The sequence below is a fragment of the Idiotropiscis lumnitzeri genome, chromosome 6, assembly GCF_059441095.1.
Source record: "Idiotropiscis lumnitzeri isolate Australia: NSW breed Sydney's pygmy pipehorse chromosome 6, RoL_Ilum_1.0, whole genome shotgun sequence".
NCBI classification, from domain to species: domain Eukaryota; kingdom Metazoa; phylum Chordata; class Actinopteri; order Syngnathiformes; family Syngnathidae; genus Idiotropiscis; species Idiotropiscis lumnitzeri.
In genome coordinates, this window is record NC_142396.1 from 1,295,521 (window position 1) to 1,318,023 (window position 22,503).

The 22,503-nt window shown below is 41.0% G+C and overlaps 2 protein-coding genes and 1 pseudogene across 5 annotated transcripts; 1 reads left to right on the forward strand and 2 right to left on the reverse strand.

Moving 5' to 3' along the window:
- The first annotated feature begins 903 nt into the window (after nucleotides 1-903).
- LOC148334430 (uncharacterized) lies at nucleotides 904-3,193 on the forward strand (annotated as a pseudogene).
- LOC148334431 (uncharacterized) lies at nucleotides 3,148-6,437 on the reverse strand. Of its 2 annotated transcripts, XM_088299438.1 has the most exons (3): nucleotides 6,056-6,437; nucleotides 4,937-5,784; nucleotides 3,148-4,349 (listed from the first exon to the last, which is right to left on the reverse strand). In XM_088299438.1, exons 2-3 carry the CDS (start codon nucleotides 5,765-5,767, stop codon nucleotides 4,017-4,019), a joined length of 1,164 nt encoding a protein of 387 aa, XP_088155564.1. In that variant the 5' UTR covers nucleotides 5,768-5,784; nucleotides 6,056-6,437; the 3' UTR covers nucleotides 3,148-4,016. The 2 variants fall into 2 exon arrangements, with proteins under 2 accessions (XP_088155564.1, XP_088155565.1); XM_088299439.1 differs by having other exon boundaries at nucleotides 4,937-6,437.
- Nucleotides 6,438-7,381: 944 nt separating this feature from the next.
- On the reverse strand, nucleotides 7,382-22,141 carry syt12 (synaptotagmin XII). 3 transcript variants are annotated; one of them, XM_088298126.1, is made up of 8 exons: nucleotides 21,870-22,141; nucleotides 17,541-17,601; nucleotides 16,295-16,488; nucleotides 15,244-15,642; nucleotides 10,352-10,567; nucleotides 9,784-9,904; nucleotides 8,666-8,799; nucleotides 7,382-8,569 (listed from the first exon to the last, which is right to left on the reverse strand). In XM_088298126.1, exons 2-8 carry the CDS (start codon nucleotides 17,584-17,586, stop codon nucleotides 8,396-8,398), a joined length of 1,284 nt encoding a protein of 427 aa, XP_088154252.1. In that variant the 5' UTR covers nucleotides 17,587-17,601; nucleotides 21,870-22,141; the 3' UTR covers nucleotides 7,382-8,395. The 3 variants fall into 3 exon arrangements, with proteins under 3 accessions (XP_088154252.1, XP_088154251.1, XP_088154250.1); XM_088298125.1 differs by lacking the exon at nucleotides 21,870-22,141 and adding an exon at nucleotides 18,388-18,675; XM_088298124.1 differs by lacking the exons at nucleotides 7,382-8,569; nucleotides 8,666-8,799; nucleotides 9,784-9,904; ... (2 more) ...; nucleotides 17,541-17,601; nucleotides 21,870-22,141 and adding an exon at nucleotides 11,253-13,652 and having other exon boundaries at nucleotides 10,421-10,567.
- Between the last annotated feature and the right edge of the window lie 362 nt (nucleotides 22,142-22,503).

A 22,503-nucleotide genomic window follows, 5' to 3' on the forward strand; every position in this document is an offset into this window, starting at 1 on the left:
TTAGATGTTATATTGATAGTACGAGAGTATAGTGTGTTCTGCATCGCTTAAAGACTTGTAATTCCGTGATTTATGTTCACGCCCATGCCATTCCGTCAAATGTAAGTAAGGTGTACATCGCTCTAGTTCGTGACTGTTGCTTGATAGAGCAGTATTAGCAGCGAACGGCTACATTTAGCCTCCGTGTTTTCTATTCGTGCGTCACGTTTTAAACATTTTTCGCGCATTATTTCGCTCGCCACAAGTCACCCAATCATGACAACCGTCACCCTAGCCACGGTTTGATTTTATTGTCGTCTTTTTGGCGTATCAGCAGGCATCAGTGGTTTTAGTCGAGCCCTCGTCGGAGAAGTGTACAAACACTCACGAATCACCACAAGAGGAGACAAGTACGTCTCTGACATTCACTGTAAGTACATTGTCTAAAGTTACTTTTATTTCACGACAACAATTTGTTGTGTTTACTGCCGTGCTTGTCGTAAATTGCTTAATAACTCGCTTCTGGGCTATGTTGGGTTGCTAAATATGGCTGTATAATGAAACTGTGAAACGATGGAAACAATCATGCATTCTTATCTATTCATTTTGTCAGGATGACATGACATTTTTGTAAACGTGCAGAATCATATTTTCAAAGTACAATACTGTAGTTTTACTTTGCATCTTGTCTCTTTAATTGCCTTGAGACGATGTGTAATGCAGCAGTAGTGCCATTTTACTCCTCTGTTTCAGAAGATGGACTCGAATTTTCTAAAATTTCTCCAAGACCAGCGAAAGTTAGATGATAAAGTCATTGCCACCTTTATCGAGGAGAAGGTATGTACAACAGGCAATGACATGTCATTTAACCAATGTGGGTGTTTAAGGAAAACTGATGCCCCTGCAAAAGTGCTTGATGAGCCACATGACACCGCTTCTGTGCATTTTACTGCATTGGAGGAAACAGCCAAGGTGCCTCCATTGGACAGTGAAATGGTGGGAGCAGTAGGTGGACTGTTAGAAAATGTTATTGCTGATGAAGAAATAGTCTTCAGACATTCATTTGCTGATTATGCCACTTATGATGTCGATGACACCCTCGACGACACCATCCCCATGGAGCTGTTGGTTGAAAATCCATCCCCAGGGCAAGAATCTCATCCACTTAAAGCAAGAAAACTTAAACTGCACAGGGGAAATGTTTTCCATGAATTAAATGCAGCCTTTCAAAACGGCACTGTAACTACTGATGAGCTGCTGGTGGAGATCGAGATGTTCCAACCCAATGGAGCAATGGAAAAGGGAGAAGATAATGGTGGTGTGTTACGTGATGCCTTAAGTGAATACTGGGAAACATTCTTCAGTAAATGCACTCATGGAAGCACAATGAAGATACCAATGACACGACACGACATGAAAGACGAATGGGTTAACATTGCCAAAGTTATGGTCCTTGGATACAACATTGTGCAATATTTTCCCATAGCATTAGCCAAGCCCTTTATTTTGTATTGTCTCGGCGTTGACCTGATGGAGAATGACCTGCTTTCGGCATTTTTAGACACAATTCCCTCTGAAGAAAAACAAGTGGCTGAACAAGCGATGATTGATTTTTTGTCTATCGCTGGATCTGAGGAGTGGATGGATTTCCTCGAAACTCACGAGGTTAAAGTTATTGTCAATAAGGGGAACGTGAAGAAGACTTTAATTGAGGTGGCACATAAGGAACTGGTTCAAGATCCCGCCTATATTGCTGAGTGCTGGTCCAGTATATTGAAGGAACTGAAATTACCACTGGGAGGCCTGGAGGAAGTATATGGTAGCCTTACCCCAACACCAAGAAGAGTAATCGCCATGTTACAGCATGAGGGCCTCAACATGAGAGAAATGCAGAGTTTTGAATTTCTGAAAAAATTCATCAGGAGTTGCAACGAACGTCGGCTCAAGAAATTTCTTCGATTTTGTACTGGTAATCTTTCACATCTTTACGATTAATCCTAATTCTGTCATTTGTTTTCACTTGTCAAATTTGATATATATATATATATATATATATGTATACATATGTATATATACATGTGTATATATATATGGATATATATATGTATATGTGTGTGTGTGTATATATGCCAAAAGAAATGTGCCCTCAGCTGACTTTGAAACACGGGGGGCAAAATTTTTGATTTGTGGGCCACAATGGGTTCTCTTGACAGAGGGGCCGGACCAGCAACACTTGGATGGAGTGTTTTGGTAACCTCACTTTATCTGAGAAAGAAAATACATATCGTATATGGAGAAAATATATGCTCTAATTTTAAATGAAAATGAATGAAAACATTGCAACAAAATATCTGTCTTAGGGTGTGTCTCCTAGTGGGGACACTTATCAGAATTACGGGGAAAATAAAACATGAACAAGGTTTATTTATTTAATTTTTTCAACTTCGGCGGGCCTGATGTAAACGTTTAATAAATACACAGCTATTGAAGGCAATGATTAGAGAGCCTTCATTTGAGGTGATAGACACGAGTGTTCTAGTATAGAGTTGGTGGTGGTATGTGGTTCTAAACTAATATTTTATTTTTGTTTTCCAAAGGTGCAGATCTTTTAGTGGCTGAGAAGATCCATGTGCGATTCTTTGAGGCTGAGAACCTATTTACACGAAGACCAATGTCCCATACATGTGGCTGTGTTCTGGAGGTGGCCAACAACTATGGGTCGTACCCTGAGTTGTCTGAGGAATTTGGGAATGTACTTGATGCCAACATGTGGGTGATGGACATAATTTAGTGTCTGTTCTGCAAAATCTATTCCCATATACTCTTAGAGGGTTTGGCGGCTGTTTTGTCTGGAATTTGTTCATAATGGTATTTTATAATGTAGTTGCATGGTCTGATTCATGGGGGCCAGATTTACTGTTTTATGCCGGTATTTCATACTCTTGGACTGCAAGTCGAGTTGTTTATATTTACTGACTATTGAGTGAGTCATTGTTTGCATAGTTGATTCTTTGCAAAATTATGAAGCAATTTTGTTGTGGTAAGACACAATTTTGTTGCCTATGGTTGTTATGCAACAGCTTTAAGACGTGTGTTTTTTTTTTTGGTTTTTATAAAATTGCTCCACTGCTTGTATTGCAAGCAGATAGTTGTGTCGCTGGGGTCGACTACGATGTCTTGTTTTACACAAATTTTATAAAAATTAAATGTGCAACTGCTCCTATCTGAATTTTTTTCTCAGTTAAGACAGTGACATTCACTCAGCTCTCAGACAGACTGTATGTAGGAGACATTATTTGCTGAATTGAGTACCCAAATCTCAAGTCTACAGTTATCAAGTTGTCACCTTGTTGCTGTCTGATTTGACAGTGTGCATTTGTGTGAATTTGACCACTTCGCTTCACATAAATAGTTTCCACAAATACATTTAAGGATTGAATAGCAGTTTCAACTCAAGATACTTTGGCGACCTGAAAATGTAGAAGACAATCAATTTTACTTTTAGAATTTATTTGAATCACACACATGTATTTTAGCGAGCTTGAATGTGGCTTTTTAAATACCAATCAAAGATCTTTACATGTTGGCTCAATGCATGTCAATATGCGGAGGAGTTTGCAGCAATTTATTTATTTTACAAAACCATAAATCAGCAACAGTTAATTTGGGTAGAACCATCAAGCAAATTACAAAATATATGTACAGTATATATCAAATGAATTTCAACAATTCTCTGTACATTTCCCATGTATGTACAAGAATGGGTGCACACACAGTCACAATAAGTGTACAAAAAAAATTCTAAGTAAAATTACACATGTTGTAAAACACTTGATAAAATCCATAATGAGCAGAATGCTTCAAACTTAAAACAATTTGTCATTTAGTTATGTGAGGGCTCCATATAAACAGCAGTTGAGGTGTGGCGAGGGGGCACACACACCATTAGGGGGTAAGACAGGGCACATTGATTAATGGTGTGATACGTTATGGATTGTAAAAGGACTTTGAAGCCTTTTACACCTGGACTGCATCCATTAAAGACCTAAGAGTGTTATTAGCTCCTCTCTCAAGTTGAGGTAGTTGGTCGTGGCGATATATCCATCCACTGGGACTTGGAGGTTGTTCTGTGACATTATGTGTGTACACAGAGTGAACACATCAGCATCACAAGCAACATCATTGCGGTGGATGCAGTCACCTTCACACCTCAAAAAATCCTCCTCAGTCACTTGGCACAAAAAGTCCTCTGTGCCATACAGCTCCGGGACCAAGAACATGACATCAGGCCGACCATGAGGGACACGCTCATTCTTGGATGGACGAATCAGATGGCTGTTCCACACCTCCTTGACTGCATCCAACTCATCCTGCAGGTGATACAAAAACAATTTACATAAATGTTTTAAGAAACATATTAACTGAAAATATAAACTATTTCGAAGACTAATCTCAGCTCATTGTGCAAACACAGATGCATTCACGTGGAAGTCACCAAAATATGAAAGTGGCATGGAGAAAGTGAAGGAAAATACTGGCATTAAGTAGTTCAAATATTATCTGATCATCCATCCATTCACTGAGGTCAAATTTATCTGTAGCGTACTTCTGTGTCTGTGTCTATAAGGAGGTAGAATTAAAACTAAGTATGGTAACCATAACTGAAAAAATGCATGTTACAGTAAGGTTTGGTATGTTTGCAGTTACCACTGACCATTGGGTCCTCAACTTTTTACCAAGGTAGGCAAAACGAATGCACTGCAGTGTGAAAGCAAGGTGGACATAAATCATCTACAATGTCACGGAAAATGTCTGGATTTTTTTTTTTTTGTAAGGTTCTGAAAACTTTAAAAGCAAAGTTGTATTCATGAGAAGAAAATATAAAAATGCATTTATAACTTGACCATGATATGGCAAAAATTATTCAATAAAGTGCTTGTGAAGTGTTACTACTTGCCTGTATTAAACCAAGAAAGCAAAATAACATGAGGTTCTTGTCCAAGAAGTCACCATCAAAATGTCCTTCATCTTTAAGTCTGTGGAAGAGGTCCAGCCAGAATTCCACACACTCTCGACGGAGAAAGCCCCACCAACTCTCTATTCTTTGATTTGATGTGCTTCTTCCAACAACAAAGCTTTTGCCACCAGCATGCACATCAGTGTGGGTCCGACGAAGTAATTGCTGCATATCACGGATGGAACTGTTTTCTGTCCCCATGTCTGTTCTCACGATGCGCGCACATCCACCTAATTCATTAATAGTTTCAAGAAAGTAGCCACTGATGACTTTTGGATTACTGCTTGTGTGGTAAGCATTCAGCCACAGAATTCGCCTTGAAAATCCATCGATGGCTCCATTGATGCAAATGCCAAATGGCTTTAATTTGTCGTATGAGTCGACATGCCATACAAAATTTGGACCCTTGGCAAAGTATGCTCGCCTGTGCAGTCTTCTTCTCCTTCTAAATGTCGTGCCCTCCGGGTCCATTGCGGAAAGGAGCAGCCGTACATCTTCCTTTCGTACATGCAGTCCTCTGTCTTTACATTTGGTGTACATCCACCGGTAGCCATGCAACGCTCCAGAGCCCTGTAGCTCCTCTCTGATGAATTCCACAACTGTCTCTGGGTGGTCATAATGGATTCGGCGGAACAATCCATGCTTCTTAAGAATTCGTTTGAGGGACCTCAAACTCAGAACAATCCTGTGTTTGGAGCCCAGCACACATAGTATGTGTTTGTAGCTCAGGCCCAAATGAAAATAGAACTCAATGAGCTGAAGTTGGTCCATGATCTCATGCGTGCATTCTGTAGGTGGAGCAAAATAGAATTATGTTTTGATTTCTGATTACATCGTGGAATAGATAGAATATGTGATCAAATTATTAATTAAAATATTAATTACATTTAAATATGTTTACATACGTTAAAAACAATAGTTGTAATATCATATTAACATAAACCTCATGGCGTGGCAGCTATTAAAGCAATACTTTTAGCTAGGAAAAACACGGGAGAAAACGGCAGTAACCACAAACTATTATCATTACACAAAAATAACCGCAGAAAAGGTACTTACAGTGTTTGAAACCCCAAAGACGTAATTGTATCCTCTTGTAATGCGACCGAGTGAGTGTCTCCTTCTCCAGCGAGGACTGGATGATTGCTTGCGCCGGGCGATTGCTTAAAAACGCAGCGAATGTTCAAAACATGACGCACGAAAAATGAAAAGAAACGCGCTGGCTAATTGTAGCCGTTCGCTGCTAAAACTGCTATATGAACTAGGAACTAGAGCAATATTACCATCATATAATATGAGGGAACGAAAGTGAAAGTAAATCACACCATGCCGATTCGACAGAACACTACACTACACTCTAATACTATCAATAAAAAAACAAATTGAATTTACCTCGACGTGTATACGACGGACCGTGAGCTCATTTGCTGAATTGTGGGTACTGCTCTATCAAGCAACACCCACAAACGTTTGACGTCATGGCATGGGCGTGAACGCTAGCTCATTAGCTAAACTGTGGGTACAGATTAGCTAAACTGTGGGTACAGTTTACTAAACTGTGGGTACAGTTTAGTAAACTGTGGGTACAGTTTAGTAAACTGTGGGTACAGATTAGTAAACTGTGGGTACAGTTTACTAAACTGTGGGTACAGTTTAGTAAACTGTGGGTACAGTTTAGTAAACTGTGGGTACAGATTAGTAAACTGTGGGTACAGATTAGTAAACTGTGGGTACAGTTTACTAAACTGTGGGTACAGTTTAGTAAACTGTGGGTACAGTTTAGTAAACTGTGGGTACAGATTAGCAAAAAATATTTTTTTCTCATACTGTGGCACCAGAGGGGCTCCGTATCTTAGCAAAGTAGTTCCCCCTAAAACGAGAGAGAGAGTGGGAATTTTTATTTTTTCTCTTTTTGTGGTATTACAATCTTCATTATTAATTTTAATAATAATTTAATTATGTCGTGATGATCCTAAACAAAAAATAGTTGAAACTGAAGTAGAAGTAGTACAAATAAAAAACATTGTAGTTTGTTAGATACAGTGGATGGCTAACCAGTTTCGTTTACTAGACGTTCACTATGTATTAGACAAAGGCATTTATTTAATACAATTATAAATATGGATTTAAAAAAACAAAAAACAATTGCACTTAAATGAGATATTTTTTTAAAATATGACTATGTGTAATAAATGTATTGCTAATCAAAGCATTAGGATACTTCAGATACACTTCTGTCATTTTAATCTTGATGACTTGGAGAGCTAAATATTTTTTTAGGTATGCCGGAAGCTTTCCTGCAGTACAACAACTTTAAATTCGGACTATTACTGTCACCGTCCCTCTCTGTGTCAACCCCCCAAAAAAGCAAAACACTCACTGAGCTGGAGTCTCTGAAGTTTATTTAGACTTTGAGGCATTTTTCTTCCATAAATTGCAGGTTGAACTTTAAATTGTGGAAACCGCAAATAACAAGGACTAAGCCGAAAGTCAAACATTTGCAAGAAACACTATTTACAATCTTAATAATGCCAACGTAACCATTACTGCAAGAGTGACGGTAAACAAAAAATAAATAAATAACTGCAACATGACTTTAACACACTGATTATACTGTACTGTAAGTCTGATTCTGCCACCCTGTAACATCTGCTACAAATTACGATTAGATCACCTGGAAAGATAGAAGAGTACCTGGATTGTGTTTCTTCAAAAGCACACCAAACACTGCAGCAACCCGTCAAGTATTAAGGTAGACTGGAAAAGTGATTTCCTTCCTATTAGTAGCCATAGCCAGAGGAGGTACCATGCAAGTGGGCGGTGTGGTTGAGAGAGAGCGGGGGGGGGGGACGTCATCATAAAAATGATATCATTTTTATGTCAGTATTCAATCGTGAAACAAGTGGCAAAAAGTAATCATCTGTTTTGTGTGTGTACCAATCTATAAGCTTATTTTCACATCCCTGTTGCATAATGACAAAGTCTTACAGCATATTTGATGTCACTCATGTTAGTATGCTAGCTAATATTATTGATGAGTTTCATGTGAAGGTGGTCGATTGCGTGGAATCATTTTAACGATTGACGACAAGCCTTTATGTAACATTGGTTCACGATTGTGTCAATGCTAGATGCATGGCAGGTTATCGCACGGTTTCGCTGCACTTAAAAGTCCATTTTCAAGGCAGACTTTGCCAGAAAAGGCAAACGTATTGTGACATGATAGTTGAGGAATTCAGAGGTGGAAATAAGTCGGGTAAGTCCTCCCAGGTCCCAACGGCATGGCCCGCCACTGGCATACAGGGATCGGTTTCTCAAATTGTGGAGCTAACTAAGATCAACCAAAATGCTGTATTCATGATGTCGCTCTTGCATGTGATGTCAGTGTTTCCTTTCAAGTCAGATCCTGCGCAACGGGTGCCACATGGACACGGGCTTCCTCAGCGTGGCCAGCATCTGGTTCCAGTGGGTGATCCCCATGCCGCCGGCCTCAGGGCCGATGATCACGTGGCCCAGGTTCTCGCCCCGCCCGTCGTCGGATGCCTCGGCCACAGTGACACGCAAAGAGAGCTCCTGGGGAAAAAAAAAGAAAAAGATTAGAAAAAACAAAAAAAACAAGCGTTACATAAGTATGACTCAGCATTTGATATCAGTTTACAAGTGCGAGACCTGCAAGACGAGGGAAGGCACAGAGAAGATCATGGCCTCGTTAAAAATGGGGTTGGTGTCGTCCCGCTTGGTGGACGTCTTCTTCTTGCTGATCTTGCGTCCGTCTTGCAGGAGGTAAACTTTGACGAACGGGTCTGCGGGGGGGCATAGCAAGACAAGTGTGTGTTACAAACCAAGAGAAGCGGCACTAATCACACACCCACACACGGGCACGCATGCAATCGAATTAGCTTTTAAATGCTAATGACAGTGTTTCAATCACAAATTTTTAAATGCATTTAATTTGAGCAAGACTTTTAAAGCACGCATCTAATTACAGTTAATAACATGTGAATTAACATTGAAGAAGTACTGAGGCAGGAAGATGCAAGTAACTCATTAAATAGCGAGGAGCAAAGTCTGATTCCAGCACTCAAATGCAACATTTGAGTTATTTCATGAATGCTGACGCTAGTAATTCTATTACTGTGTTTTTACTATAAAATGTTAAAATGGTGAGAGACAACCTTTCAGACTTTTGTCAAAATGATGAAAAAAAATTCTAATGGTCAGAGACAGGCATTCATAATAGCTAACATTCTTGGATGTTCAGCAAAACTGAATAAATTAAATAAAACAATACAACTGGTCATGGTCATCAAAAGTGAGTGAATGCTGTGAGACAAACTTCCTCGTTGTCATGCACACAAGTTTAATTGTGCCTTATAAAAATATGGTGTGTATTAATTCTCTTGAGGACAAAATAGACACATTTGCATGCTGGAAATAAAGCATTGATCACGCACATAAATGAATGAAAACTTTTACTGACTGACCCAAAGCATTTATGATATTGTGCATCAAAATAATGTAAATGCTGAGAGACATGCATGAACACAAATGCAGCCATATTAATTAATGCTGAGACTAGCAATCAGACTGATGTTTTCATTTCAATTAAAAAAAAAAAAGCTTGCTTGTTACTGCTATTGAAATTGGTGAATGCTGAGACACGCACCAATTCTACTATATATATGTGCAGTCTTCTGCGATGTACTGACCCGTGTCCATTTAATGACATCAACTTGTTTATATAAAAAAAAAAAAAAAAAAATCAAGAAATGCAACGTGATTATGACCTGCAGTGTTCTTGTCATTGGTCCAAAGCAGGTTCTTACACTTGGCCACAACCACCGTGAGGCGCTCTGCTGTGGGCAAGTAGCTCAAAGAAAGCAGAATCTCCCCGACCGCATCCACGGCCTAAAACAAGCCCAGTCACACACGTTACATGCTCGCATTGATGCATTTCCTGCTAAGCCCGAAAGACTCCTAACATGTTCAGCATAGAAATTTACAAGTGAGTAAAGAATTGTATAATAATAGTACGAATAGTATTAACAATGATAATAATAATCACGGCGCTCCCCCCCCCAACCACTCTTCTTTACTCTATTATGGCGCACCTGAAAAATGGGATGTGGTGGCGCACTGATGGCTGTCCTCTGCAGCAGAACTATAAAGTTTTTTTCCCCCCAAATCATCTTGTGTTGCCCCCTATAGGAGCGCAGTCTACAGCTAAATATTGGTGATAATAATAACATATTGATTTTGTTTATTTCATTTTCTATATAGCAACAAACAGACGGTATATTTTATATATTAATGGCTAAAATATTAGCAACAACATATTTGGCGGTCTTGACTCACTTTGTTGACATCCTGGAGGTAGAGCCAGGCATTGAAGGGCCTGATGGTGAGGTCCAGGTCTGACAGTTTGAGCTCGGCCACGCCCGCGCTGATGTTCCTCTCGTCGCTGTCGATGCCGAAAGCGGCGAATCGGAGGCTGCACTCCTCCAGGGCGCACACGTCAATCGCCACAGAGAACCTCTCGTCGAAGATGACGGTGAACGCGTTGGTCTGCACCTGTCGTGACAGACAGATGCTTGATTCATCAAAAAAAAAAAAAAAAATTCTTTGTCATCAGAGAGAGTCTCTCTGAGAGACTCTTGAACAAATAACATCATCACAAACTACCAACCACACAGTGTGAAATATAAACCAAAACCAAAAAGCCTCTTGATTGGGCAGCTTTGTTGGCATCTTTATGCATCACCTTCACATTGTTGAGTGTTTCCATGGAAACCAGGAGTGCCACAGGGCTCCGCTGCCATCCCACTGCTTCTTAGCGCGAAAATGAACATAAATAGTCATAAAAAATACAAACTAGTCTTTTTTACTAGCTCACTTGACTGTTTACACTGTACAATAACAACCTGCAATATTTGAGTTAGCAAATGTTTTTTTTTTCTTTTTGCACAAACTATATTAGTAGGAAAAAACTTGAGTAAAAGTTCTTCTAAATTGTTGTTGGGTTTTTAAATTTGTACTTATGACCACTGCAAAGCCCTATTCTTTCCGACAGTAATTATCTTTTATCATTCAAACTTTTTTTTAATCTTTTATATTCTTTCCATAAGTGGAGAAAGACTGGCAAAAGTAGGAATCTCGTTGTTCAATGTGACCATTGTTTTTATTGTGCATGTAATGTGACAAAAAAACATTGAATGTTGAATTTGAAGCCAAATTCAAACACATTTTCTCGTCTTACCTTCACTTGTAGATGAAGTCCAGGCGCCTTTCCCTTTGAACAAACATCTCTGTAACTTGGCTGTAAAAGTCCTGCTTTTGTTTTAGCTTGGAAAGTCTCTCTGTCTCCATAGCGATGGTTGCCAGGGAACAAAGTCTGCCTTGATCCGTGCTATTCCGTGTGAACGATTTGAGTCGATTTAACGTCGAGGCCGACCTTTCGTCGTACGCTATTGCAGGTGGCAAGGTGAGGGCGAGCTGGAGTAGCTTTGTCGCCTCCGGTACAGTCTGGATCAAATCCTGTTTGGCCAAAAAACTGAGAAGCTCTTCAGGAGTTTGACATTCATCCCTTACCGTTTGTGAAGTACACAGTCCGACCAGATCAGCTTTAAGTCTCACAAAGTCAAAGAAACTGTCATATTTTGACAGGCTCTGCAGTTTGGTCTCATAAAAACACATATGTGTCATCTCACTAAATTTTGAACAATTGACTAATCCCAGAAATGCAAGCTCACCAAAATGATCCAACATATTTCTCATTTGGAAGCTGACATTGTCTAGAATGTTATCATACATCAATTTCCTTTCATTGATGACAGATTGATGACTTGTTTTACTTTCGCTGTCCGTCAGTAAGAGCGTGGCGCATCTCTGCTCAAATCGCTCGTAGAACGTGTCAAAAGTCGGTCTCCTGCGTTGCACTCTTTCCATTGTGTCGCGGATTCGTTCACAACAATATTCAACGTCCAGCAATTTGTTTTGGAGCCCTCGAAAAAGTGCGTCCGTTCCATTGGCGATGTACTCGTACACCATCATCAAAAAGCATGTGGAGGCTTTGGACAACCATTGACCGTATCCAGTGGCCATCAAGAGGGTGTCGTTGTCCCAGCTATCAGGATTTTCAGTCATGATGTGGAATGCAGCAGATAAATCAACTTGATACCTGTTTATCATCTTAAACGGTGTGGAATTTGAGCTCCATCGCATGGCCGCTGCTCCTGGTAAACGTTGCTTCGCCACATCATCCAGCAAGATGTTGCGCTTTGTGGACTTACTAAAAAATCTCCCAAGTCCTTCCGCAGTTTTCAAAAAACGTCTACACGCAGGCATGTCTTTTGCTGAATGCAACAAGATGAGATTGGTCTTGTAGGCGGAACAGTGCATCGCTTCCGGTGCTTTCTCTTTCAGTTTGGCCTGTACCCTTTGCAACTCCGGTGACGTCTCATTGGCTCCTTCATAAATCTGTGCAACGAGCTTCTGAACGCACTCATATTCATCCAACACTCCCAAAACATAATCCGCAAGTGCAGGAGCTCGTCTATCACGAAAGCCCAAAAACGCCTCCTTCACTTCACACCCGACTTCACTTGTAGCCACATAGCGCAAAATGACAGATATTTGCGCTTCGTGCGTGACATCTGCAGCCTCGTCGACTTCCACGGCAACAAATGGAGCCGCATTGACCTCCTTTTTAATATCACTTCTAATGACATCAGCGACCGCCTCGATCAAATCATTCTGCATTGCGTCTGACAAGCCAGACAACACAGTGGGCGTCTCCAAATGCCTCGCTAAAAGCTCATCGTTCTCAGCAAAAACATGCAAAAGTTCCACATAGTTTCCGCCAAATGGCAGCCCTTGTTTAGCAAGGAAGCAGGTTGCATCGATGAAGTGCTTTAAAATCTCTCGATTTTCTTTGACCTTTGCGTTGTGGATGCTCACAGTCAGTCTGCGTTGCTCGTCCACAGCTAAATCGATCATCGATGTGCCGAAAGTTTTCAAAGAAATCTGGCTTTGGATGTGAGAAGTGGATCTTTCGTGTTTGCCGAGGCTTCTTTGTAGATTTTTCATGTCGCAATATCCATTTTGTGTCCACACGCTGTCGCGGGAGGAGAAAAGCAAGCAGGGGAAGCAGAAGAGGCGATTTCGTGCAGGGCAGCCGCATAGCCAGTCTTTTCGCGAGTACCACTCGGTTCGAAAAGAGCGGGAGGATTTCGGAAGAGCATCGCGAATCTCCGGCGTTGGTCTTCCTTGATCGATTAAATCCAGTTGGGATTGGTAGTCCAATTTGGAGAAGTTTTTAAGCGTGTAAATAATGTCTTCTTCCATGTTTGGCTTTGAGTTGTGCTGCCTTCAGCTTGAATTCTTCTTCTCTTTCCATTTCCGAACGGGTTAGAGACAGCTCGGCGTTATACTGCCATCTTCAGGTCAACGACAATACAGCATTCCATTTTGTTGATTTTTATTTTTATTCGAAGAACTTTATTGACATTTTGCCAGTTACAAATAACAGTCATGGGTTATTAACATCAATATCAGTCAACAACGAGCAAAGAAAAGAAAAACGGGGACAAAAACGTCATTAATTTTCATTATTTTCTATTATTTGAAAACCTCTGAACGTAAAGAAGTTTAAGATTTAAAAAAATATATATATTCCATTTAAGAGATATAAAACGGGTTTCTACCACCTGCTAATGTTCTTTCTGCCTGTTCATATGTGTATATATATATATATATATATATATATATATATATATATATATATATATATATATATATATATATATAATATATATGACTCAAAGTCTTGATGTATTATTTTATCTTAGGACATTGAAACTGATTTTCCACCCTTGGGTGCAAATGTGTGACGAGGAATAAAAATGAGTGATGCAGGTTACCAGGCAACAAGTAACACGCATGGGAGGGGAGAGGATGTAATTATAGCATTTGATCTCACACCAGAGCAAAAAGCCAATGTTCGTGACACGTGAACAAAGAAGAGTGCCTTGAATGCAAGATCACCTGAGGGCTCTTATTGAGTTTATTGATGAGTGGTAGCATGGAGCCGTTGGGAATTCAAAACACAACGCTGGACAAATAGGCCCGCACAGACCTCAGCCTTGGACTTTGCCTCCTATTTATTTATCCCTAACTGTGCACAAAAAGGCTGTTCTCGTGTGTACAGCAGAATGCACTCGTGTGTACGTGAAGGAAGGTTTGCGAGCCAAACGAGCGCGCAGGAAGGAAGTGCAGTTGATGAGCATAAAAACGAACATCGTGGATGAGAAAAAAAGGTGATGGACAGCTCAGGTGCGCACCGAGGAAAACAATACCAAGTGTGGCCGCCAAGAAAGAGATGCAACAACATTATGATTCGAATAAAAATAAAATGAGGGCGGGGCTGAGAAGTTAGCTGAAGTCAGCGATTTCTGTCTTTGCCAAGATGCGGCCGCTGGAGCGCTCAACAGACAGTTAGTTGAACTCCTGACTTGCTACTTTTTTGGTTGATGTAATTTAAAATGTACAGCGATATACTCTCGAATGATTGATGGGAGATGCCAACTACTCTGGACCTTCCGCGCATGCATGATAAGTAGTACCCCTCCACGCCATTGGCGGCGCTAGTCAATGTGAAGCCTTTAACGGTGATGTCGAATAACGGCGGTTTTTGGTGAAACAAGCCTTCACTAATAATCCAAAAACAGACATGGTACCCCTAGAGGTGCTTGAGGGTAGTACAGTCACTATTAAACAGTGGTGGATGGTCAAGGCCTTCTCTGCTGGCCTCACATAATGAAAAAAATCCTGATTATATTCTTCACAATGATGTCATATTATGTACTAGTGTTGAATTTTTAGGTGAGAGTTTTTATCCAATCAGAATTCAGCGAGCTTGTGCTACCAGGCAGATTTCATAATACCAGTAGCATGCACTATTCGTCCAAGGCCTTCAGATACAATCGTGCGGTCGTCTGTTCTGTTTCTCAAGGGGGCTTTTATGCTGAGAGACAGTTGCGATAGCCAATCAGATCCCGAGTTGATGACATTAAGGCCTTTTCGCTTCCCTTCCGCTGAAGGTGACGAACGTATTTTGTGATTGGATACTCACTCGTAAGGGGCCAGCGCAATGTGAAATCAACACTGCTTTTAAATAATTCCACACTTCAGAGCCACCCGACTTAAGCTACAGTGGCGATAACATAACACAAGAGTGATAATCATCTTACCCTGGTGACTCCCACGTTGAGCTCTTCCGGCCCCAGGGAGATCCTTATAAAGCACCCGGGGAAGTCTCCCTCCTCCCTCTCCAGCAGGTCCTTGCCCTGATGCGTGGTGATGTGCAGCGTCCCCTGGCCGGCCTGCCGGGAGGGCTCGAACTCCAGCGTCACCTCCAGCTGGCCCACCGTGAAGTCGTGGCCAAAGTTGTTGGCAATGGACGAGATGGAGCTGAGCGAGTCGGTGGAGACGGAGCGGTTGAGTTGGGCCGCAGCGCTCAGGTCCAGGTCGCGGCCCATCAGCTCCAGCTGGCCCAGCTCCCTGAGGGCATCCGGGGTGTCGCCCAGCGCCAGGCTAGGCTTGCGGCTGGATGCCGTCGACGTCCGACGGTGGTTGTTGGCTGCCACCCGCTTCACAGAAAACACACTTTGAAATCATACGTAACCTTTACATCCTGTTTGGGTCCATCCATTTCTTTCATGCTTTTAATTTAGCCCATACTTAATTATTCTTACCATCCCAGCCCAAACATCCCAGAAAATGACAATATTCACAATGATGATAAAAAAAGAAATTCTACACGTACCTAAGCCATATTTTTTTGTACTATACGTCACACTTTTTTCATAGTTTATCTGTACCTATAGTCAGGTGCGACTTGTAAATATTATAATGAATATTGACACAGCAAACGGGTTCTGGTGAGATTCGAAACTTCCGCTTCAGTTTAAGGTGAAGGGGTGATAATGCATAAAAAAGTATTTGCTAACTGCCAACAGAATGTAGGAGAAGAAATCGAATAAGAAGAAAAATAACCTTTTTCTTTAATAGAATTTATATATACATATATATATATATATATATATATACGATACGATATCTTCGATTTAGACATAAATTAAGCTTTTACAGCATTAGATTATTGGCTTTTTTATTTTAGAGCTTTCTCCTAGAAACAAAGTCCAGACAAATAAGAACTTGGCAACTTGATGTGTAAATATTCATGTCAGCATGTTGAATGGGACCCAAACGATCATATTCCATGGTCAGCGATTGGCATACCTTTTGTCGGACTTCTGAGAAGGAGGTTCCATATTTTTCCTGCAGGTATCTGTAGTCAAAGTTGGGAAAGGGTGACGGTGCAGGGAAGGTGCCCGACTTCCAAAGTTTCCAGATGTTCAGCCCCGCCACGGCCAGCAGAACCGCGAAGCCCGCCAGGTAGATGCCCATCTCCCAGCCCGGCGGGTTACGCACCACTGTGAGGGCGGCACCAAGCAAACGGGAGATGCTTAGATGGATATATAAAAAAAAAATAAAAAATCATCTATGTTGTGTCATTACATTTTCGGTGTAGTTCAGGATTTTTTTTTTGTTGGGGGGGGCTTTTATTCAAATTCTATAGATTTTTTTCTGGCTCTCAAAAAAAAACAAAAAAAAGAAAAAAAAAAAGAAAACATTTAGAACATTTTTCATGATACAAACATATTATTTTATTACCTGATACGATATTATATAAATGTCACAACATTGATATTATGCTACATGAATAAATGATAGAAATATGGCCCAGTTATTTATCGAATCATTTTTACAAACATTCACAGCACACCTTTTTCCTCCATTATTATTAATGATTGTGAACATAATAATAACTTACTTGTGATTATTTCCGTAACAAATAAACACAACAACAAAAAGAAAGAAAGAAATGAAGAAAAAGATGTAAAGAAAGCATAATTGCCTCCTGGAGTTGTACAAGGTTTCCAGAAAAAGTCAAGTTAAGTGAGGAAAATAATAAATAAATAAATAAATAAATAAATAAATAAATAAATAAATAAATATAAAGCAGATGGAAAATTAAAAAAAAACAGATGAATAAAGAGAGAAACAAAGACAGAGAATGCATAAGTGAAAAAAACAAAGAAAGTAAGAAACAAAAAGAAATCACAAAGACAGAGTAAACGACAACACTTGGAAAAGACAGAAAAAGAGCAAAGAAGAAAAAAAGAGCAAAGCCAAAAGAAGCAGAGAAGAGGAAAGAAAAACAAAATGAACAAAGGAAAGGAAGAACAGGCAATGATGAACGAAAGATGAAGTCATATAAAGTAGGCAAGAAAAAAACAAAACAAGATTGAAAGAACCAAAAAAAAAAGGGGGCCAATTTCAAAGAAACAAAAAAACAAACACACACACACAAAGAGAATCATCCAGATGTTCACAGCTAAAATATTTTTACCCATTTACAAGGCACACCAAAGCAGAATTCCCATTTGTACTGTGATTGAAATATTTGAGTCGGTCCACTGACCACTCAGATGGTAGCCTGAGACATCCCCAGTCGCGGGAGAAGACATGGCGCAGCAGCCGGCCTGGAAAGTACAAAAGAAGAAACGTCAGCGAGGGCGAGGCTTCAGCACACCCGCCACCCGTCAACAGGACAGAAAACGCATGGAATAAAGAAGAACATATATTATCTCGACCTGCAACAGACGCGAGAGACTGGCTTAGCGCTAACATCATTACAACTAATAAATGAGCTCGTTATCCAGAGTGTCATTAGTGTTTATGTTTTCTTTCGTCTATAAATAATCATCTTCACGTTTGCAGGGGGAAAGCTACAAGCTGCAGTCGCTATTCAAACGTATGTACAAATGTATACATGGAGTTGTAAACAGAGCAAAAACAAAAAAATTGCAGTTTTTTTTCCAAGTTTGGCGGGCCGGATTAAAACGTTTAACGGGCCGCATGTGGCCCCCGGGCTGTAGTTTGCCCACGCCTGATTTAGACAATGCTAGGAAAGCATTTGGCTACATAACAACAAAGTATAAATCACCATCTCTCAGCACTCAGGCAATATTATATTTATTTTTTTTTACATATCACATCAGCGGGAATGCTTGTTTCTCAGCAATCAAAGAATCTTTTGACACATAGTAGCAACCGTGTGAATGCTCATCTCGCAACATTCAGACAATGCCAAAAAAAAACATTTCAAGGCATAAGAGTCCATAAATGCTTGCCTTTCAGCAGTCAGGCAATAATATTATTATTAAAATAACATACAGCAGCCTCAATGTGAATGCTGGTTTCTCAGTTTGGGGATGCACCAGATCAGCATTCACGAAATGATTTCATTTATAAAATTCATACAACACCATTGGTATGAAAGCTCATCCCTCAGCATTCACGCAACACCCGATGTCACGAGACGTCGTCGGACAAAACACCAGCAAGTTTCAGCATTGATCAAGAGGAGATGATTCCACTTTTCCGAGCGCTTTTAAAGAGACAGAGAAGAACAACGCAACGCAACACAAAGCCAACAGCACGCATCCATTGCCGAGTGACTCATTCCTTCCCCAAGAAGCTTCTCATCGTGCCTGCCGGAATCTCCTTTCAGCAGGCAGGCAGATGCTCGGGGGAAACCGGAGCATTACACTAATGATACCACTGTGGGGGTACGAGGGTGGGGGTGGGCAGGAGTGGGGGGGGGGATCAGTCAAGTCAGCTTAAACCGTGCAGCCAAATTAAAGTGGTTGACGCAGTGCAGAGTCCACTGACGGCTGCTGATGTGCCGTTTGGACCCGGGCTTTGCTAGATCTTGGGCAGGCTTGTGGGTGTGATAGATCTGCGTGGGTGTGCGTGTGCGTGTGCGTGTTTGTGTGTTTGTAAGGAAGGAGGGATGATTCATGGAGATTTTGCAAAAAACAAACGAGGCAGCGTGGGCGCTCCGGCTGTCTCAGCGGTGCCGCCGAGCAGAAATAGAAAAGACAAACAGACAGGCTTGCTGTGCTTGCTTGTGTGCGGCTGTTTTCTTTTTTTTTTTTTTTTTTTTTCAATTTATTCGCTCACAGATGTGAACATTGCAGTTTTTTTTAGCGCCTTTGCTGGCAAGTTTGAGAATGATTTGCATAACGACATTTTGAAATTATGCTCATGTTTTTTTCTAGCGGCATTTTTTGAACAATTCTTTGTCTGAAAAAATAAAATAAAATTAAATATATAGTAAAAAAAACGTAATTTTTTTAGGAAGGTGAGAATATGGAAGTCGGGCTACGATACTCTTGCCTCACTCATCAAGCAGAACAAGCTAACAGCTGATTATTTATAATTAATAAAGTAATTCTCTAAATAAGTTTATTATTATGCTTATATTGTAGTTCCCAGCACTGCATCGTGTTGAGAGCTGTTCCTAATATTTTGATTACTTTCCAGGCATTAGTGGGAAGAAAAAAAAATCTCGTCACACTTTCGATTTACGCTATATGGCACGAGCACAATAGAGCTCTGGGAATTTGTAAAAATTTCAATTTTACGGCGCAGAAACGCTGGGGGTGTGTTTGTGTGTGGGGGTGTAGAGGGAGGGGGTGGAGCTTGTGAATATTCCTGCAAACAGCTGATCAATCAAATCCTTCTCCGGTTTGGCTCAGAAGGCTCATAATGTAATTAACAGCCTCGCTACTGCGCTCAGTGAAACCCATAAAGCGGAGCTATACGTCTTCTGGTGCACTGCCGTGATGATCGGCACGATGAAAATGTCTGCTACTCCTCTTCTGCGGATAACCTCGGACACATTTTTGCGAGTTCATCAGAAGGGAATTTTTATTTACCGTGTGAAATTATACATCCTATTACAGTGACGTAGAGGGTTAAACTTTATAAAAAAAAATGATGTACCTAAAATACATCCCTGAGGAACTACGCTGAAAATGACTTTGATGTCACACTTTTTGTCAATATTACACACCGCAAGACGGCTATGAGGACGTTTACCAGCGCAGGCCCGGCTACATGTAATCAGATGCCTTTGACTTGGTGAAGCAGCATGTGACTCATTGCACAAGATTATTCTTGTGGCTAGCTCATTCCAAACCACTGGAAACAAATTTGACTGTGATCACGACCCTCTAGAAGAATTCAGTAAACACAGAAATCTCTCCTAAATGATATATACAAGGAAGTTTTTTTCTTTAAAGGTAAAAACATCATCGAAGATATCCTTCAGTATCCTCCCTCGTAAACATGACACATCCCACCCACGTTTGACGTTTTAGCACAAGCACCCATTGTGACGGGAGGCGATCCATGTTATGACCCCCGACGGACAGTGCCGGGATTATTATCTGGAATTCATTAGACAAGACCCTCGGAAAGACCACCCTGAGATTAGACGCCGCACCCTTTAATGAAATGGCCACTCGGCCAGTTCGCATGCACGGTGGTGCTCAGCTCGGCGAGGGAATCCCCTTGACAGAGTTGGCCACTGACGGAGATGGTGGAAGAAATGTGAGCTTGAGACGAATCGGGAGTCTCTGCCACACACACACACACACACGCGGACACAAAGTTAACCCTTTCTAGGACAGCGGTCACTATAGTGGACCACTAATCAAAAGTTGCATTCTACTACATGAAAGACTCAAAAAGAAATCCTTAAAAATCGTGACTCGATAGACGATAACCAATCCCTCTATCTATCGACTAATTTTTTGCTTTGACTCGTGGGAAAAAGCTGAGATACGATCACTATATGATGGCGGTGAACGCAACTCAAGCTATTTTCAAAATTCAAACAGATTATCGCCAATCCCTGTTGATGTTTCGTAAAACAAAGAGATTTACAGCCTTTCGAACTTAACTCATTTACTACCGGCTGAGTAAAAAAAAAAAAAAAAGACCTTTGACGTCGTTATCCGTCAATGGCAGTAAATGCGTTAAATAGCTTCTGCGGAAAAAAGTCAATTTAGCCTAATGCTAATGAACAATGTAAAAGCCCATAGAGGGGCTAACGAATAGCATCGCCGTTGCACCTGTTAAACTCGATAAAGGTTGAATCGTTGAATCAAAAGGATTGAAAAATAGAACAATACTCACAGGCAGGGAGGGGCATCAGAGCGAGCAGTACAATGTCTATTGAATTGAAGCCGTCGTACTATTTGACATCAAGCCAGACAATGACTCGTGTCGCTCACTGCGTATTTCATCACTGCATCTAGTAAATTATTTTTTTGCCAATTTTTTGGGGTGGATTTTGCCATCAAAAGCATCTTTTTCATTTTCTTTTTCCAAAAGATGAAGTTGTCACAAAAGCGCCAAAGTCACTGTTGTGCCTGACATGTTTCTTTTCTCAACAAGCTAGCTTTCAATTATTTATGCTCAGAAACCGATGTTTTTGGTGAAACCGACCCATGATCTACCAAAAAAAAGCCCAAAACAAACTTTTATTTCTTTTCAATGTCTTGTGACTCTCGAAAGATCCGTCAAAACACTCTCAAACGGTTGGCAGTGAATGCGTTAATAAATGTTTCCAGAGGTTGACATTTCCACTGGGAAGCAAACTGACAAAAGTCTCCCCGGAACGTGTGGCGTTCGTTTTCCAACTTAAGCGATTGCGCCGTCTGCGTATTTTTCAAAAGTGTCATCACATCGTCAGTCAGCATGGAAGGTTGGCCATCAAATTCCCGACTTTGCGACGCCGAGCTTAAAATGTCTTTTGGGGGCATTTTTGCTGTAAGTGCAACCTGCTGGAGTGCAATGGATCAATAGGTGGGCCCGGCATGTGTGCGGCAACACCCCCCCGCCCCCTTTTTTAAATTTTGTATTTTTTTAAGCAAAGCATGAAAGGATGCTCTCTTACCGGGACCTTCCTGTTTGCTGCAGCGGGAGGAGGAGGATGGACAAAGCAACTCCACCACCGCTCTCCCTTTTCTTCAGGCGCCGCTCTCCATCCAGTGCCGGCGGATGCTGGAGGACGAGGAAAAAGAAGAAGAAGAAGAGGAAGAAGAGGCGGAGGAGGAAGAAAAAGGGCTGCTTCAAGAGGTGCTCGCTTGGAGGAAGAAGAAGAGCGATGAAGGGCAGCAGCCTGCTTGTGCCGCAGCTCGCTGGAGTCTGCAAAGAAAGAAAGCTGCTCGAGGCATTTCACACACACACACACACACACACTCCCTGCAGAACAACTTCTCACCTCCGCCTCCTCGTCTTCATCATGAGCAGCAGGCAGTGAGGAAGATAACGTGAGCATGCAAAACAGAATTAACGGAACATTAGGCCAATTAGGAATAATTACACAGCGTGTGTAAATGTTTATTTCTTTATTAAGGATGTTGACATAAGCCGTGTCCTCTGTACATCATTATTAAGTCGACTTTTCTATATTTTTCATCAAACGGTTGGTCAACCCGTTCTGATTATGTGAATGTGCAATTAATTTCTGGGCGCACTTAAATAAGTGACGACTTAACTCATTCACTGCCATTGACGAATATAGACGT

Excerpts from the sequence above, each read along its gene's own strand:
- LOC148334431 (XM_088299438.1), bottom strand. The coding sequence starts at position 5,767 with ATGGACCAACTTCAGCTCATTGAGTTCTATTTTCATTTGGGCCTGAGC. Across the intron at positions 4,350-4,936 it reads GCTTTCTTGGTTTAATACAG|GATGAGTTGGATGCAGTCAA; the intron begins GCAAGTAGTAAC and ends TATCACCTGCAG.
- syt12 (XM_088298124.1), bottom strand. The coding sequence starts at position 13,339 with ATGGAAGAAGACATTATTTACACGCTTAAAAACTTCTCCAAATTGGAC.